This window comes from Phyllostomus hastatus, unplaced genomic scaffold (genome assembly GCF_019186645.2).
Source record: "Phyllostomus hastatus isolate PE091 unplaced genomic scaffold, TTU_PhHast_1.1 phas_contig_196, whole genome shotgun sequence".
Lineage (NCBI taxonomy): Eukaryota > Metazoa > Chordata > Mammalia > Chiroptera > Phyllostomidae > Phyllostomus > Phyllostomus hastatus.
The window spans coordinates 1,224,365-1,239,995 of NW_025333709.1; the positions used below are offsets into that span (position 1 = coordinate 1,224,365).

Sequence of the window (15,631 nt, forward strand, 5' to 3'; positions counted from 1 at the left end):
AGCATTGGAGAGGCAACCCTTTGAAGTCTCCCTCTCACACCCATGTTTCTCTCCCTCTCGTTCACCCTCCCTTCCCCCTCTATAGAAATGAGTAAGTAATATCTTAAATTTGTTCAACTACAGCTCACATACAGTGTTAGGTTAGTTTCAGGCGTACAACACAGGAATCAGGCATTTACATAACTTTCGAAGGGATCGCGGTGATACGTCTTGCTCCGTCCGCCACCCACGCAGTTATTACTGTTCTCAAGTCGTTCTCTCTGCGGTGCTTGGCTCAGTCTCTCCCGCTGCGCCCGCCTCCCTTCCCGCCCTTCTGTGCACTGACCCTCCCGGGGGGCCGGGGCCTGCTGCTGGGTGCCAGGACACGGATGTGAACCAGACCGAGTTGCGCGGTCTTGTCCAGGCCACGGGCGGAGTCAAGAGGTCACTGTTAGGCACGGACAATACCTCTGACCTTCCTGTGGCTAGGTCCGCACTGGTCAGGGAGGCTCGGGTTCCTCCCTGTCCTTCCACTGCCCAGCGCAGGACCTCGGCGTGCCGTGGGTATAAAGTCTAAAAAAACAACCAGCAGCCTTCCCGGGCCTTCTGGGGGCTGAGACAGCCCAACGGGGAGGGCAGAGCGGGGGAGGGCGCTGGTTTGGTCTCGAGGCTGGCCTCCAGGGTCACGAGCAGGTGACCCGGCCGGGCCAATCCCCGGGTCGAGAAGGTGACCGAGGCTCGTTCCTCCAGCGGCGGCAGGCCCGGCTCCGGCCCCTGGCTGCAGCCCCGCCTGTCGAGCCTTATCAAGCTCCGCAGGCCCCGCCGTGCTGGCTGCACCCTGGGGTCCGCCTGGGGACGCGCCCGCCTGCTGGGGCTTTGGGCAGAGACCAGCCCGGGGCCGAGCCCTCCGCGAGGGGGTTCGTCTGCTGGAGGAGCGGGCGAGGCGGGCAGGGAGAGGTGCGGCCCCGGCCCTGGCCAACGGGACCATCTGGAAGGCTCGGCCGAGCATCCCGCGAACTGGGCCCGCGGAAGGGCTCCACCAGAGTCTGCAGGGGACAACGACCGAGGGGAGGCGGATCGGGGCGAGCTGGCGCCGCGGGAACAGCCCACCCGGCCTCCTCCAGCTACGAGGCCTGCGGAGCAGCACCCGCCGCCCGCACGCAGCCCTCAGACGACCTGTGGCGCCAGACCCCCGGCCGTCCGCGGGGAGGGCGGGGCCACGCGGAGTCCGGTCTCCTCCGCCCCGGCGGCAACCCCGCCCTTCGCCGCCCAGGCCCCGCCCCTCGGATCCTAACAGCCAATCGTAGAGCGTGTTGCTTGGCGGTGCGGCTTGAGCCGGACCTATGGGGTGGCGTGTTGTTGGGCTGCAGCGCCGCAGGCCGCACCCAACTCCAGCGGTCGGGGTAACGCCGTGGGCTGAGGGGGCGGAGAGGCCGGGCGGGCGGGAGGTGCGGACCGGGGGAGCGGGGCGGACAGGGGCGGAGCCGGAGTCCGTGGCCGAGCTGGAGCAGGAGGCGACGGGCGGCGGCCGCACTCGGACTTGGGAATCCTGCGCGCTGCCCGCGTTTCGTCCGTGAGGTGAGGCCGGCGCGCGGTGGCGGCGGCGGGGTGCGGGGCCCGCAGCCGGCGGAGCGGGCGGGGGCGCTGGCGGGGCCGCCGGGCCCGCCCTGGGGAGGGTCCCGCTCGCGGGCCGCGGCCCGTCCGCCGGGACCCGGTGCGGGAGCCCACGCCCCGCGAGCGGTTCTGCACGCTGGCCCCGGTGGGGGCGCCCGGGTTCTCGCGGGGGCCGGGGGACCGTGCGGGGAGGCGGCCCCGGCTCTCACGCTCGACCCGCGCGGTGCAGGCGCGCGCCTCTCGGGGCACAGAGGCAGACCGTCGCGGCCTCCGCATCCTGCCCGGCGGCCCGGGTTTTTACAACGACGGCTGCTGCGGCGAGGGCAAAGCCGGCCCTGCCGCGGACGGCCACGGGCGGCCGCCCGGGACCTTGGAGCCCTTGGCCACCTTCGCCCCTCGCCCGGTTCTGGGAGGTGTCGGGCGGGGGGGCCTCTGCCTGCAGCACTTTTAGGTCTGCTCTGGTGGTGCTCGGTCCGGAGCTGGGTGGGCGGTTCGGGTTCCCTTCGTGCCTGCCGCCCCGGAGTCCCGAGATCGGCCGAGCCGCAAGTGCTGCTGAGTTTCCGCCCCGACGGCCCGGAGCCCCGAGGACCGGGCGCGTCGCTGGTGGCTGGGCACAACGCTGGCAGGCTGATGCGGGTTTTTTTCCGTGTGAAAATGTTTTGGAATCGGAGTGGGGTAGGAAGCAGGCTGCCCAAAGGCCCCCCTTCGGCCTCCCTGCGAGCATCGCCGGCCGCAGCGAGAAGGCGGCGCAGGGCCAGGAGGTCCACCCCGCCCCGACGCGGAGGGCGGGCCGGGGGGTTGGCCCAAGTCGGGCCAGTGCCAGCGGTGCGTGCGTTCTTTCTTAAAACCCCAAACCCTGACCTGCGCCTTCGGTTCGGTTCCGTCCGCGGGGAGGGCCGGCGCGGCGGAGGTGTTTTTGAGGAAGTGGAGGTTGGCGTGGATTTGGTGCGGTTCGCAGCCGCGCGGCCGGCCGGGGCGGTTCTGTGCTCGCCCCTGCTCCGCGGAGGCTCGCGGGGCGCGGAGGCTCGGAGAGCTGCCCCGCCTCCCAGACGCGGGCTGGTTTTCCTCGGAAAAAGGAATTTACGGGGCTGGCCGTTTCCCCCTTTAACCCGAGGCGTTATCGGGTACTGATTAGGTTTTGTGTGGGGTTGCTGTGTTCCACCGATTGCGCCGCAAAAGCTGTTTCTTGAGATGATTGTTCGTTTTGTTACTTCAGGCAGTCACTGTATTGAATCAGAAAAGTAAATACTGATACTGCTTTAAGATAAACAAACTAAAAAAGCCAAATACTTAATGCTAAAGTTTTGTTGTCTCCGTTGTTTACTAGTTTGACAGTTTTTTTAAAATTTTTACTGTATTTATACCTTGCTGGCGTAGCTCAGTGGATTGAGCGCGGGCTGCGAACCAAAGTGTCGCAGGTTCGATTCCCAGTCAGGGTACATGCCTAGGTTGCAGGCCATGACCCCCAGCAACCGCACATTGATGTTTCTCTCTCTCTCTCTCTCTCTCTCTCTCTCTCTCTCTCTCTAAAAAGAAATAAATAAAATCTTTTAAAAAATTTGTTTATTGTATTTTCCATTACCATTTATCCCCCTTACGACGCCCGCGCCCTGCCATCACCACCCAGCTGTGGGTCCATGAGTCCGTTTTCTCTTCTGTTTGATCCCTTCACCCGCTCCCCCAGCTGTCGGCCTGCTCTTCACCTGTGCGTCTGTGTCTGTTTCGCTTGTTGGATCCGTTGGTGCATTCGATTCCACATGTGAGTGGGGTCAGGTGGTGGTTGCCCTTCTCCGACCGGCTTATTTCACGTAGCACAGTGTTCCCCAGGTCCCTCCGTGCTGCTGCAAAGGGTAACATTTTCTTTTTCACCACCGAGTAGTACTTCCCTGTGCAAGTGTCCTCATGCGCTCATCTGCTGATGGGCACTTGGGCTGCCTCCAGATCTCGGCGGCTGTGAGTAACGCTGCAGTGAACACCAGGGGTGCTTACGTTCTTCCGAATGAGCGTCCTTGGTTCCTTCAGATGTGTTCCCAGGAGTGGAATCACTGGGCCAGAAGGCAGAGCCATTTTTAATTTTGACGTATCTCAAAATTAATTAGTTTTTTTGAGGTGTCTCCATACTGTCTCTCATAGTGGCTGCACCAGTCCGCATTCCCACCAACAGCGCCCTGGGGTCCCCTCGCCCCCCTGTCCTGGTCCTGGTGAGAGCACCTGTTGTCTGCTGATCCGGTGATGCAGGCCGTTCTGGCCGGTGGGAGAGGATCTCAGTGTGGCTGCAGTTAGCACTTCTCTCCTGACCAGTGAGTGGCTTGAGCACCTTTTCACACGTCTGTGGGCCGTCTCCGTGTCCTCTTTGGAGAGCGTCTGTTCAGGTCCTCTGCCCGTGTTTTAATTGGGTGGTTTGTTTTGTTGCTGTGGAGTTTTATAAGTTCTTTATCAATTTGGATATTAACCCCTTATCAGATGTATCAGTGAAAATGGTCTCCCAGTCAGTAGGTTGTCTTTTTGCTTATTGATGGTTTCCGACAGTTAATTTTAAAATTTTAAAAACATTTTTATTACGGGAAACTGAGAGCTTAAGTTGACTTTATTTATTTTTACCTGAGTAATTTGTCTCACACATGAAGTATGTATAGTATTGATTATAAGCCCCTCTGCCCTCATCCAGCCTCAACAGCCAACTCACGGCTCACGTTGCTGCATCTGTAGCCTGAAGTCCAGATGTCGTTTGATTTTAACTGTTAAATATTTCGCTGTGTATATCTGCGTTCATCTTTTTAAAAAGATAAACAGAAATATCACCATCACAGGGTTCCTTATTACCTTCAAGTACCCACCCAGTGTTAAAATCTTCTTGATTGCCTCGATTTTTTTTAACAGTTTGAGTCAAGATCCAAGCGCTGTTCATGCATTGTGACTTGTTTTAACCCATAGGTCCCCCTTTGTCTTTTGTTCCTTCTTGAAGTTTATTTGTTGCTGGAACTTGGTGATTTGCCCTGTGGAGTTATACACAGTCTGGATTTTATTCTGTATTAGGGTTTAACTACACGGAATTCTCTGTGAATTTAATGTAGTTACATCTAAAGGTGGAATCAGATTCAGGTTTGGTTTAATTTCTGGTGAGAAGACTTCATAGGTGAACAGGCAGATCAGGGTTAATATTCTTTCTTCTTGCTAGCAGCCCTTGACGCTCAGACCTAGAGTCGTTATTTCATTAGGCGTTGAAGATGTGGACATTTTAATCCTGTGATTTCATTTATTAGCTGGAATGCTTCTATAAGGAGACATTTCCCCTCCATAATTTTGTTACCTTAAATTATAGTTCTATTGGGAAAGGCAGGATAAATACTTAATTTCTTTCCGTTACTTACTAGTTTTAAAATAATGAGCTGGTGTCCTGCAGAAGTAGCCAGTGAGCTCTGTGTGTGTGTCACTGGCACTCAAGGGTGTGGGCATATTTGATGTGGTTCAGTCCATTGTAGACATTTCCCTTACTGATTCTCAGGTTATCCCATCTTTGTCCAGTAGGGATCTGCTCAAATTGGTGCCTAAGTCCTTTTTTCCTTTATTTTAAAATAATAGTAGTTATTTTTAATAATGGTTCCTAAATCCTTTAGACACAATGCTAATAGTCTCTGGGCGCTCTTCTTTCTGGTACGACAGACTGCCTGCCCCAGGCTCATCTCGCACATTTTCTGTCCCGGCCCGGACTCGTCCATTTCTCCGAGTGAAAAGTCGTGTTCGGTCACCGCAGTCTGGGCCCTGGGGTCGGTTGTGCATCCCCACTAGGTTGGTCTTTGTTTCCCAGTCTTTTCAGATTGTGGGTTACTGGTGCTTCCAGTGGTAAAGCTGGGAGACAGAGTTCTAGTTAACCTTTTTGATCTTACACCTGTATCTTTTTTTCTTTTAAGACAAACATCTTGATTCTAATTACTCAGTACTGTACACATCTCAGTACACATCTCAGTCTGTACACATCTCAGTCTCAGGAGGGTAATACAAACACTGCTACCAGCAACCAATAAAAACTGTGTAAGGTTTTTTTTTTTTTTGCATACTTATTAGGGTTATGCAGTCAAATTACTGTGTTTAAAGTCACTTAGAATCATTGCTCCATGATACCACACTACTGGTTCTTCTGTTTTTTATTTTGCTTTCGTATTTAGGGGTTGCTTTTAAAAATTTTAATTTTGTTTTGTAATTATGTAAAATATGAAAAGACTTTTAAAAGCAAACATATAAAATAAGGTATTTTTTAAGAAGTCTTGTTTCTTTCTGTTCCACCCCTACCCGCAGCCACCAATCTGTTCTCTGTAACCATGAGTTCAAATTTTGTTTTTGTGTTTTAAAATTCCACATATCGGTGAGATCATATGGTATTTGTCTTTCACTGATTTCTCTTAGCATAATGCCTTAAAGTTTCATCCATGTTGCAAATGGCAGCATTTCCATTTTTATGGCTGAATAATATATTCCATTGTGTATGTGCACTACATTTTCTTTACCCATACATCCACCAGTGGGCACTTAGGTTTCTTCCATGTCTTGGCTATTGTACATGATGTCTCAGTGAACATGGGGGTGCATGTACCTTTTGGAGTTAGTGTTCTCATTTTCTTTGGATAAACACCCAGAAGTGAAATTGCTGGGTCATATGGTGGAGCCATTTTTATTTTCTGAGTAATTTCCATATTGTTTCCCTAGTGGTTACAACCAATTTGCATTCCCACCAACTGTGCACAAGGGTTACAAGGGTTCCCTTTCTCAACAGCCTCCCTCACGCTACGTCTTCATACTTTATTAATAGCTCGTCTGATAGGTGTGAGGGAGCATCTCATCGTGGCTTTGATTTTCCCGGATGATCGGTGATGCTGAGCACCGTTTGTGTTCCTGTTGGCTGTCCGTAACTTCTTTGGGAACATGTTTATTCAGATCCTCTGCCCATTTTTTCATCAGTTTGTTTTTTTGCTGTTGAGTTTTAAATATATTTTGGATATTAACCCCTTAAAAGATATAATTTACAAGTATTTTCTCCCATTTGGTAGGATATATAATCTTACTCTTACGGTTACACTCATACTTCCTTTTTATTAGATAGATAAGTGAGCTATACGTGTTTTCCCAGCATGCTTTAACATTTTTTTTTATTTTGGTAGAACACATAAAATGTAACATCTTAACCGTGCTTCAGTTTGCAGTTCAGTGGTATCACGTACATTCGCATTGCTGTGCGACCACCACCGCCTTCCGTGTCCATCACCCAGCCGTCTTTCCCCGGAGCCCTTTCCCGCACAGCGGGGGCTCTGCAGCCAGGAAGCAGTGACTCCCCACCCTCGTCACCGCCCAGCCCTTGGCAGCCACAGTTCTCCCTTCTGTCTCTCTGGTTCTGACCGAGTCACTCACGAGTGCAGTCCTGCAGCGTACGTCCTTTTGTGACCAGTTTATCTCACTTTGTGTCTGTGTTGTAGCCTGTGTCAGAATTGTCATCCTTTGTAATCTGAATAACATTCCATTGTATGGGTGGGCCACGTTTGCTTGCTCACTCCCATGTTTCAGCTGCTGTAAATAGTGCTGCCAAGAACAGGGAGTACACACATCTCTTTGAGACCCCGCTTTAAATTCTTTTGGGTCTACACGCAGAAGTGGACTTGCCGGATCATGTGGTAATTGTGTGGCGAACGTTTTGAGTCCCTGCCACACTGTTTGCACAGTGGCCGTGCCGTTGCGCGTTCCCACCGGAGAGCACAGCGGTTCCAGCTTCTTCACATCCTTGCTGACGCTGCTTTTCTGTGTTCTTGGGAGGAGCCGCAGTAGCCGTCTAACGGGTGTGGGGTGGTGTCTTGTAGTTTTGATTTGCGTTTCACTAACCCCTAGGTGCCTTTTGTGTTAACATTTGGCCTCTACGCCACGTGTGATACAGACAGACGTCTCTTCCCTTCTTTCTGTTGTGTCGTACTTTATTCCGGAAGATAGGAAAGAACACTCCACAAAAATCTTGTCCATAGTGGCACTTTTCTCTTATCCTAAGATTTGGTGAGAATCCTCTGGTACATTTTAGGTGATCAGGGTGGAAGGAGATTCTCCACGTAGGTGTGGTGTCATACTTCAAAGTTCTGGGCCATGGAGAGGACCAGAGCCTTCACCGTCATGTGGCAGCTAACAGCTCCCGGGGCGAAACACCTCAGGTTTACATGTTTCCTTTTTTAAGCAGCTGCCATTTCAGCCCCTCAGCTGCAGTATACAGTTTGGGTTGGTTTCAGAAATGCTATTTTTGAGATAAAATCATCTAATTTATATTGACAGAGTAAGTGTGTTATTATTAATCAAATTGTTAACATCACATTTTAGCAATCTTTTTTCTGTTATTACTCATTGTTCTCTCATTATCTACATATTTACTGAACTCTGAGTATTTAAGCCTTAGAGTCCAAAATATTAGACCTGTAGCTCTAAGAGTGTGAAACTCAGTGCCTATAGCTGTTGTCACTAACACTGTCTGGCTGACATTACTTTTGTCAGTTCTGCCTTTAGAATACATCCCGGAGCAGTCCCAATAGTCCCTCTCCACTCACGCCGAGGGGCCCGGCAGCCACGACGTCTCCCTTGGGCAATCACAGCAGCCTCCAGCTGGTCCCCCGAGTCCTGTCCTTCCACTGCCTCTCCACCTGTCAGCCAGCCAGGGCGGTCACCGCCAAGTATAAGTCAGGTCACGTTCTGCTGAAACTCTTCACAGGCTGATAACAGCGGTTGCCTCCAGGGAGCTCCGTTGCCTCCAGGGAGCTCTGCGGCTGTTGGACAGGAGTGGGAGGGAGACTGACTTTCTACTGTATAACCTTAAATACCTTTCAGATGTTGATTCGTGTAGCTGGATTACATACTCAGAATAAAATAAGTGCGGTAATTTTACAAACAAACTAAAGAACCCCATGACCTCCCACTTAGAACAAAACCCAAACTTCTTGTGATCTCCAATCTCAGTTTCTGCCGCTCTTCGTCTTGCTCACGTGCGCTGCATTCACAGTGGTCCTCCTGGAGCCTGCCTGGCTCTTTCCCTGTCTGGGGCCAGCACGCTGGTCCCTCCGCACGGGGGACGCTTTTACACTGCTCTTCGGGCCGGCTCCTCCTCCTCTCTTAGGCCTCGCTGAGACGTCCCTGCAGGAGGGCTCCCTGGCTGCCCTGCCGTGGTGGGCTCCCTCTCACTCCCTAACGCAGCCATCTCATCTGTCCCTCGGTTTGAGTGACCTCATTGTCCCTTCCACAGCAGTGGGGCTCCGCAGAGGCAGAGCCACACTCGTCCACCCGCAGCTGGCCCTCTGAGTTCTTGCTAGAGGGAGTGACGTGACTAGACCGCGTCACTTCCCTGTGGGGGGCTTTTCAGTGACTCCCCTCGACACAAAACCCTGAGCGCCTGGGCGAGGCTTTCAGGCTTCAGCCCAGCGTCCCCAGTTTTGTCCCGTATGGCATCTTGGTTTTGCTTCCCACCGGGCTCCGAGCACGGAGCCTGGCCCGCAGTAGGTTCCCAGTAAATATCTGTGGAGTGGCTGAGTTGTTTAAAACCAGTCTTTTTAAGTCTTCGTGAACTTGTCACACTCTTGGGACAGTGCTAGCTAAACACACGAGGTCATAACCCTTCGAGGAAGGCTGCGGAAAGGGGGCAGAGTGTAGGCTTACCTTTGAAAGCTGGGTACAGAGGGTAAAGGTGAAAACGTCATTTTGTGAAGGAGAAATGAACTCTTTTTTTAACTAAAATTTTTTGCAGTTATGTTTTACAGCAGTGGCTTAAACACATACACAGAGAGTGTGTCTACCTAGACTTGCTGAACCGCAGCCCTGGGCCAGGTGATTAGGAACCACTGTTTCATGGCTTTGCGCCCAGAACAGTGGACCCAGGACCACCGTTCTGTGAAGGTGGGGGTTGCTGTCCACATTGGGTGCATGCGTCCAGGTTAAGGGCTTCGGGACTTTTCTTTAAGATTTCTCCCTCTCTGTGTATAAATAATTGTTAAAAGTAAGGAAGTGCTTTTAATTGGCAACATAGAATTTCTAAAATTCAGTTTAAAAACTTGAATTTTCATCTTTGTATGTATTTGCTATATGCTGAGCATTGTGCTTTTATGTATTTTATCATTTAATTCTTACAACAATCTTATTAAATAGTTACTAGTGGCTTTTTTCTTTTCAAGTATCATTTTTTCAGATTAAAAAAAGAGAGAGTTTAAGTGATTGCCAAGGTGACACACTCAGGAAGTGCTACAGCGGGGCTTGAAACCAAGGGCGTCTAAGTCCAGAGCGGAGCCTCGACCACCGGGCTGTGCTTGCTCTTGCCCGTGCTTCTCAGCCCTGACTCTTGAGACACCTGGCAGTAGCTGCTGCTCCCGGTCTTCCCGGTGAGGGCGGGAGCTGTGCTTGCTGTGCGGCTGTAGTTCCGAGTCTAGCACAGGGTCTGCGCAGAACAGGCCCTTAAGAAATATCTGTTGCATCAGTGATCTTGAGTTAATTTTTTTAAAGCTTAGTTATGAGAAGTAGTGTTCATGGCAAATTATAAAAGGTGGTGTGGCCCATCTATTCTCTTAGAGCAGGACCTGGCAGACTCTCTGTAAAGGGCCAGATACAAATATTTTAGGCTTTTTGGGCCATACATCTCTGTTGCAACTGCTCAGTTCTGCTGTGGTTGCACGAAAGCAGCAGTAGACGACTTGTAAATGAATGAGCGTGACTTCCAGTAAAATGTTATTTATGGATGTTGAAATTTGAGAAGACTTTCTTGTCTATCACTTATTATTAATGTTTCATTTATTATTCTTTTATTTAACCTTTAATAACCAACCTTAGGTTGTGGTCCTTGTAAAAACAGGCAGTGGATTGGGTTTGGGTAGGCCATCATTTTCCAGTTTCTGCCCAAAGGGTCTAAATTTTATCGTCAGATCAAATTAGACATCTGCCACCTGGACTAAATTGTTTCCTCTGCCAGTGGGCTTTCTTTGGTTGCATCGTGTTTAGTCTGCATTAAGGAGCTGTGGGAGGAATACTGTTCTGAAACATGGCAGTGCATTGTATTGGTTGTAGGGCAGTTGCTGGGCCTTGTTCCTTACACAAACAAATAAAAACTGTTCTTCCTTTTCGTCAAGAAATCCACTTTACTTTTCTTTGAGTAGAATGAAATTTCAATTTTTCCTTTAGTGTAATATATTTCAGTTGTGGTTTAATAGAAAGAGCTACTTGGAGTTAGCAAGATCAGGTACACTAGCTGTGTAAGTTTCCCTGCCAGATTAACCTCGTTCAGCATTATACCTGTTTCTGCTTCCCCCCCACCACTTCCTCCACCTCACGCCCTTGGACAAGTTAGTTCCCCTTTCGTGAGCTCCGTTTTCCTCAGTTACACAGTCAGCACGGTCATACCTTCCTCGTCTGCCTCGGAGTCTGTACGAAGATTAAATGAGAGAGTTCTTTGTAAGCAACAGATGCTGCTCAAGTGTGTGATTTGCTACCACATGTTTAGAATATACTTGGGGGCAAAAGAGGAGAGGAATCATTACTAACAGCACATTAACTTCTCCTAAATGCACCCTCAGAAATTATTTATCTCTTGCCTTTTGGGTATAAAACATGGTACTAGAAAAGCAGATGCTAAATATATTATGCCTGATCTAACCAAATGATATGACAGTGTGTGAGACACTGAAATGCTCACAATTCACAGGTGCCATTGCTACAGAAGTTGGCTACACACAATTATACATTTGTGACAAAGGACTTGAAGCTCAGAACCTTGGGGCTAAAATCTAGTTTTTACTTAAAGATGTTGCTTCACTGTCTTCTTGCTTGCATCATTTCCTACAAGAAGTCTGCTGTCTTCCTTATCTTGTTTCTCTACATAACATGTTGCTATGTTCAGGCTGCTTTTAAGATTTCCCCTGTCACTGATTTTGAGCGATTTATTTTGTGATACCTTTGTGTATAGTCGTTTTCTTGATGTTTCTTGTGCTCAGGGTTCATGGAACTTCTTTTTTGGATCTGTGGGTTTATGGCGTTCGTTCATCACATTTGGGAAAATTTTGGCCATTACTTTTTACATATTTGTTTCTGTTCCTTCTCCGTGCTCTCTCCTTCGAGAACTCTGCAGTTCCCTGCACGGTAGACTGTGAAGTTGTGCCCCAGCAGCCTGGTGCCGTTTGCCTTTTCTTGGTGTGTTTTGTTTTGGACAGTTTTCATTGCTATACAGATTACTAATCTTCTGCAGTGTTGAGTCTACCACTAATCTTGTTCAGTGTAATTTTTCATTTTACACATTGTGACTTTCATTTTTAGACATCCAATTTCTTTCTTTTCTTTTTTTTTTTTTTGTATTTGCCCTGTCGCTACTTAAAATTTTCAACACATGGTGTTCAGTTGTACTAACTGTTTTAATGACCTTGTCCACTAATTTTAACTTCTCTTTCACTTCCAGATTGGTTTTGATTGATTTATCTCCTTAATGTGCATTATATTTTCCTGCTTGTTTGCTTGTTGGGTTATATTTTACTAGTTTCCTGACACATTCGCAACAGAACTTTAAGTTTTGATGTGGTAGAGATGGCAAGTGGCAACATTTTCTTTCTTTTTTTGGGGGGGGCAACATTTTCATTTTACGTAAACTCCTAGCCTCCTTGAGAGTCTAAAGTCACTAAAAAACCCCACTTACCTGTGACCCTTACGTGTTGTTTGTTCTCACCCCCCCCCCTTGGCAGGTTGTTTTGGCAAGCAGAAGGGGGATGTCCTTTTTCAATTCCCTATCATCTAAGGTTTTAAAAACTGAATCTAAGATTTGGTTTGTAACAAATTAAATATACTACTACCTCCTTAGTTTGTTCAGTGCCTACTGGCTCAGGTAGTTCATTTTATAGACACACTGTTTCTTACTTGATCGCTGCTGTGTTGATGCACATTTGTTTCCCGGTTTTCAGTATTATAACTGTTTCAGTCAATATTCTTGCATCTCCAGGTTCGGGGTCTATGAACCTGTCTGTAGGTATATTCCTACAAGTGCAATTGCTTGCTCCAAGGGTATTTTTACTTTCAGTGTTCATAGCTGTGTCCAGTTGCCCTCCTAAGAAGTTACACCAGTTTATACTCCCACCAACTGTATGTTTCCTGTATGAGAAAGTGTTCACGTGTAACACAGGGGTAACGATAGTAGCATGGTTGCAGTGAGTGTTAAACAAATTAAATATATTAAAGGCACCTAGTAAGCTGTCAGTAAATGGCTGTTATCCAGTATAATTCTAACTGTATAATTTTAACTGTAGTTTTGAACTGTAACTGTTGTGGAGGTTGGGAAATTATATGGTTGACCATGGCAATATGTGGCCCCCAGCACTGTCCCAGATACTGAACGCATTAGCTCTGACCCAAGGTGTGGGCACGTGGGGCTGGTGTTGGGGGGTGGAGCCTGCAGGCACCCGCAGACCTCTGCCAGGCCTGGGCTGCCCTCGGGACGGGACCCAGGAGGTGCTAACTCCAGGCGCGTCTCCTCAGCACCTTGGAACAGCAGCTTTCAGTGTCCCCCCTCCCCGCCCCCCCGGGGAGCAGGGGCCGTCGCGGGGGAGGGGCCTTCGGAGTATCCCTTCCTGAACACATCCTCTCCTTCTCAGACTCAGAGAGGCTTCGTTTAAGTCTGCCCTACGGTTGACCGTGGAGAATGATTCAGGGAGCTGGTTGCCTGAGAAGTGGTTTTTCTCATCCACACGCTATTGCACGGAGTTCCTCGCAGAGGAGGCAAAGTGCTGTGGTGTTGAGGGTGGACAGGACGCCTGGCAGTAGGTGACACAGTCACTTCGCTGCCCCCAGCTCCAGTTTCCTCCAGCACAGAGTGGAGCAGCTGTGAGATGCAAAGGAGGGAATGTTGTGCAAACGCTTTGAAAATGCCAGTGCGGAAGGAGGGCATACATCCACACAGAAACTTGTACACAAGTGCTTTCTATCACCGGAAAGTGGGGACAGTCCGGGCGTCCATCAGCTGAAGAATGGATCAACAAAATGCAGTGTGTCCACGCAGTGGAACGTTGGTTGGCGGTGATAGAGAGTGAAGCAGTGACACGAGCTACACCCGGAGGACATCGGGAAGTGTTGTGCTGAGTGGAAGGAGCCAGAAAAAGAGGCTGGAGCTCGGGGGGAAGGCGGCGGGGGAGAATGGGCATGTGTTTGGGGCTTCTTCTTGGGTGTTGAAAATGTTGTAACAGTGGATGCTGATGGTGGTTGCATATGAATACTGGAGAGCACTGAATCGCGCACTTTAAATGGGTGAATTTTATGATATGTGAGTATGTGTCACTAAAGCTAAAACATGCAAATGCCTCGGGAATTTTTCCTCACTGAACTGAGTCACTTGTGCTCTCTTGGTGTAGTGCTGGGTATTAGGGGTATAGTGGCAGAATGCAAGTCCAATTTGCTGCTCAAAACATGTGGTCCTGAGTTGAGTTGGTGAAATTTTCTGAATTCCTTGTTCTCGTCTATTGAAACAGCAACAGTAATAATAGCAGTCTTGTCTAACTGCACATGGTGGCGTGGGGCCACGGCGAGAGAGCTTTGAACACCCGGGGTGCCAGGCTTGCTGGCAGTGTGTGGCTCCCTCCTCGTCTCATCCAGCACACTGACGGGGCGGAAGCAGACGTTAGGAGGGAAGGGCAAAGGAGGGCAGGCCACAGAGAGCTCTGCTTGCCAGCTACTCCCACTGCCCTTTAAAAAAAATAAATCCCGATCTCTATGCAGAGATAATTTTGCCTGTTACAGCTGTACATGTTTGCAGCTTAGCAGGAACTTTGTGGTTAAGCCATGTTTTCAAGGTCTAAGAATATTTTAGTTAACAGGCCAGCCTCATTTCCTGATGATGCTGTACCATTAATGCAGTTCGCTGTATACAGACAGCTCCAGGTAGAGAAGGAGGGTTAGACGTGGTGCCTGAGTCTCTTTAGGACTGAGTGTCTGCCTCACTGGGAAGGGGTGTGACATTAATCTACCTGTCTTTAGGGGAGCTAGATGACCCCCACCATCCAGGTACTTATCCTAGGCTCAGATGCTTGGACAGCGTGAGCACGAGCAGTGTCGGCGACCTTCCTCCCGAACCTGGAACGCTGACAGGCTCTGTTTTTCACTTGGGGTGTTGGATTGGTTGTTTTGGAAAACTGGGAATTCCTTCAGGGCAGTGTTTCTTTTCTTGCAAGTGATGAGGGTATGTGTTGTTGTTGTTGTTGTTGTTTCTTGTCTCTAGTTTCTAAGTGACAATAATAGCATTTTAGGGACTTACTGATTCTTTGAACTTAATCGGAGGCCTTCAGTTAGTCTGTCTCCCGAGCCTCAGAGGCTCATGGCTGGCTCCTCGGACCAGACGGAGAGGGCCGTCCAGAGGGGTCCTGCGGGAGCCTCTCTGAGGGACACAGGTGGGCCCCCGCTGGAGCTGTTCAGTCACCGAGGTGGTGTGCACTCCTCTCCCACAGCAGTTTCTGTCACTTCCGTTTCATAAAAAAATCAAGCTAGCAGTTCTCCTTTAAAGTATATTTTTTCTTGGTGGATCATTTCCATTTCAATTGCTTCATATGCACTAGGGAGTAGAATTTTCATGAAAATAGTGCAGACTTTGCTGAATACCACTATGGACGGTTGCCAGTACTTTCTCATTGAATGAGTTATTTGTGTGTTATTTCAGCTTTTGAAACCACTAACTCCAGATTTCACTGTGCTGTTGAGCAAAACTGACATCATCTTTACTCTCAGTAAAAACTAAGGCTGCAAGAATGGATGCATGAGTTACATCTTATGTCATGCTCTTTTTTTCCCCTGAAGGGTATATGGTTTGTGTCTTAAACTTGGGTAATCAGAACAATTTGTAGCTGTAATCTAAGCTGTAGTACAACCTGCAGAGTTGTTCAAGGTTAGAAGTTATATGTATTAAAATGCAGGTGAGTGGGACTGCTAAACGGTTTGGAGTCTAGTTTTTCCCTAGCTTCTAGAGAAAGGCCACTTACTCTTTTTTTTTAATGTGTTTAAGGTTATACGTTTTTCT

The 15,631-nt window shown here is 49.2% G+C and overlaps 1 protein-coding gene across 3 annotated transcripts in view; it reads left to right on the forward strand.

The window, feature by feature from the left end:
* The first annotated feature begins 828 nt into the window (after positions 1–828).
* ADD1 (adducin 1) overlaps positions 829–15,631 on the forward strand; it is a 76,509-nt gene continuing 61,706 nt past the window's right edge. The window contains exon 1 of one of the 3 annotated variants that reach the window (XM_045833991.1): positions 829–1,032. Coding sequence is in view for 1 of the 3 variants with exons in the window: in XM_045833995.1 (XP_045689951.1) it covers positions 13,882–13,888 (7 nt within the window). In the remaining 2 variants the exon portion in view is untranslated. Of the gene's footprint in view, positions 1,033–1,387; positions 1,558–13,865; positions 13,889–15,631 lie in introns of those variants that run through there. The other 2 variants (XM_045833987.1, XM_045833995.1) reach the window with 2 other exon arrangements.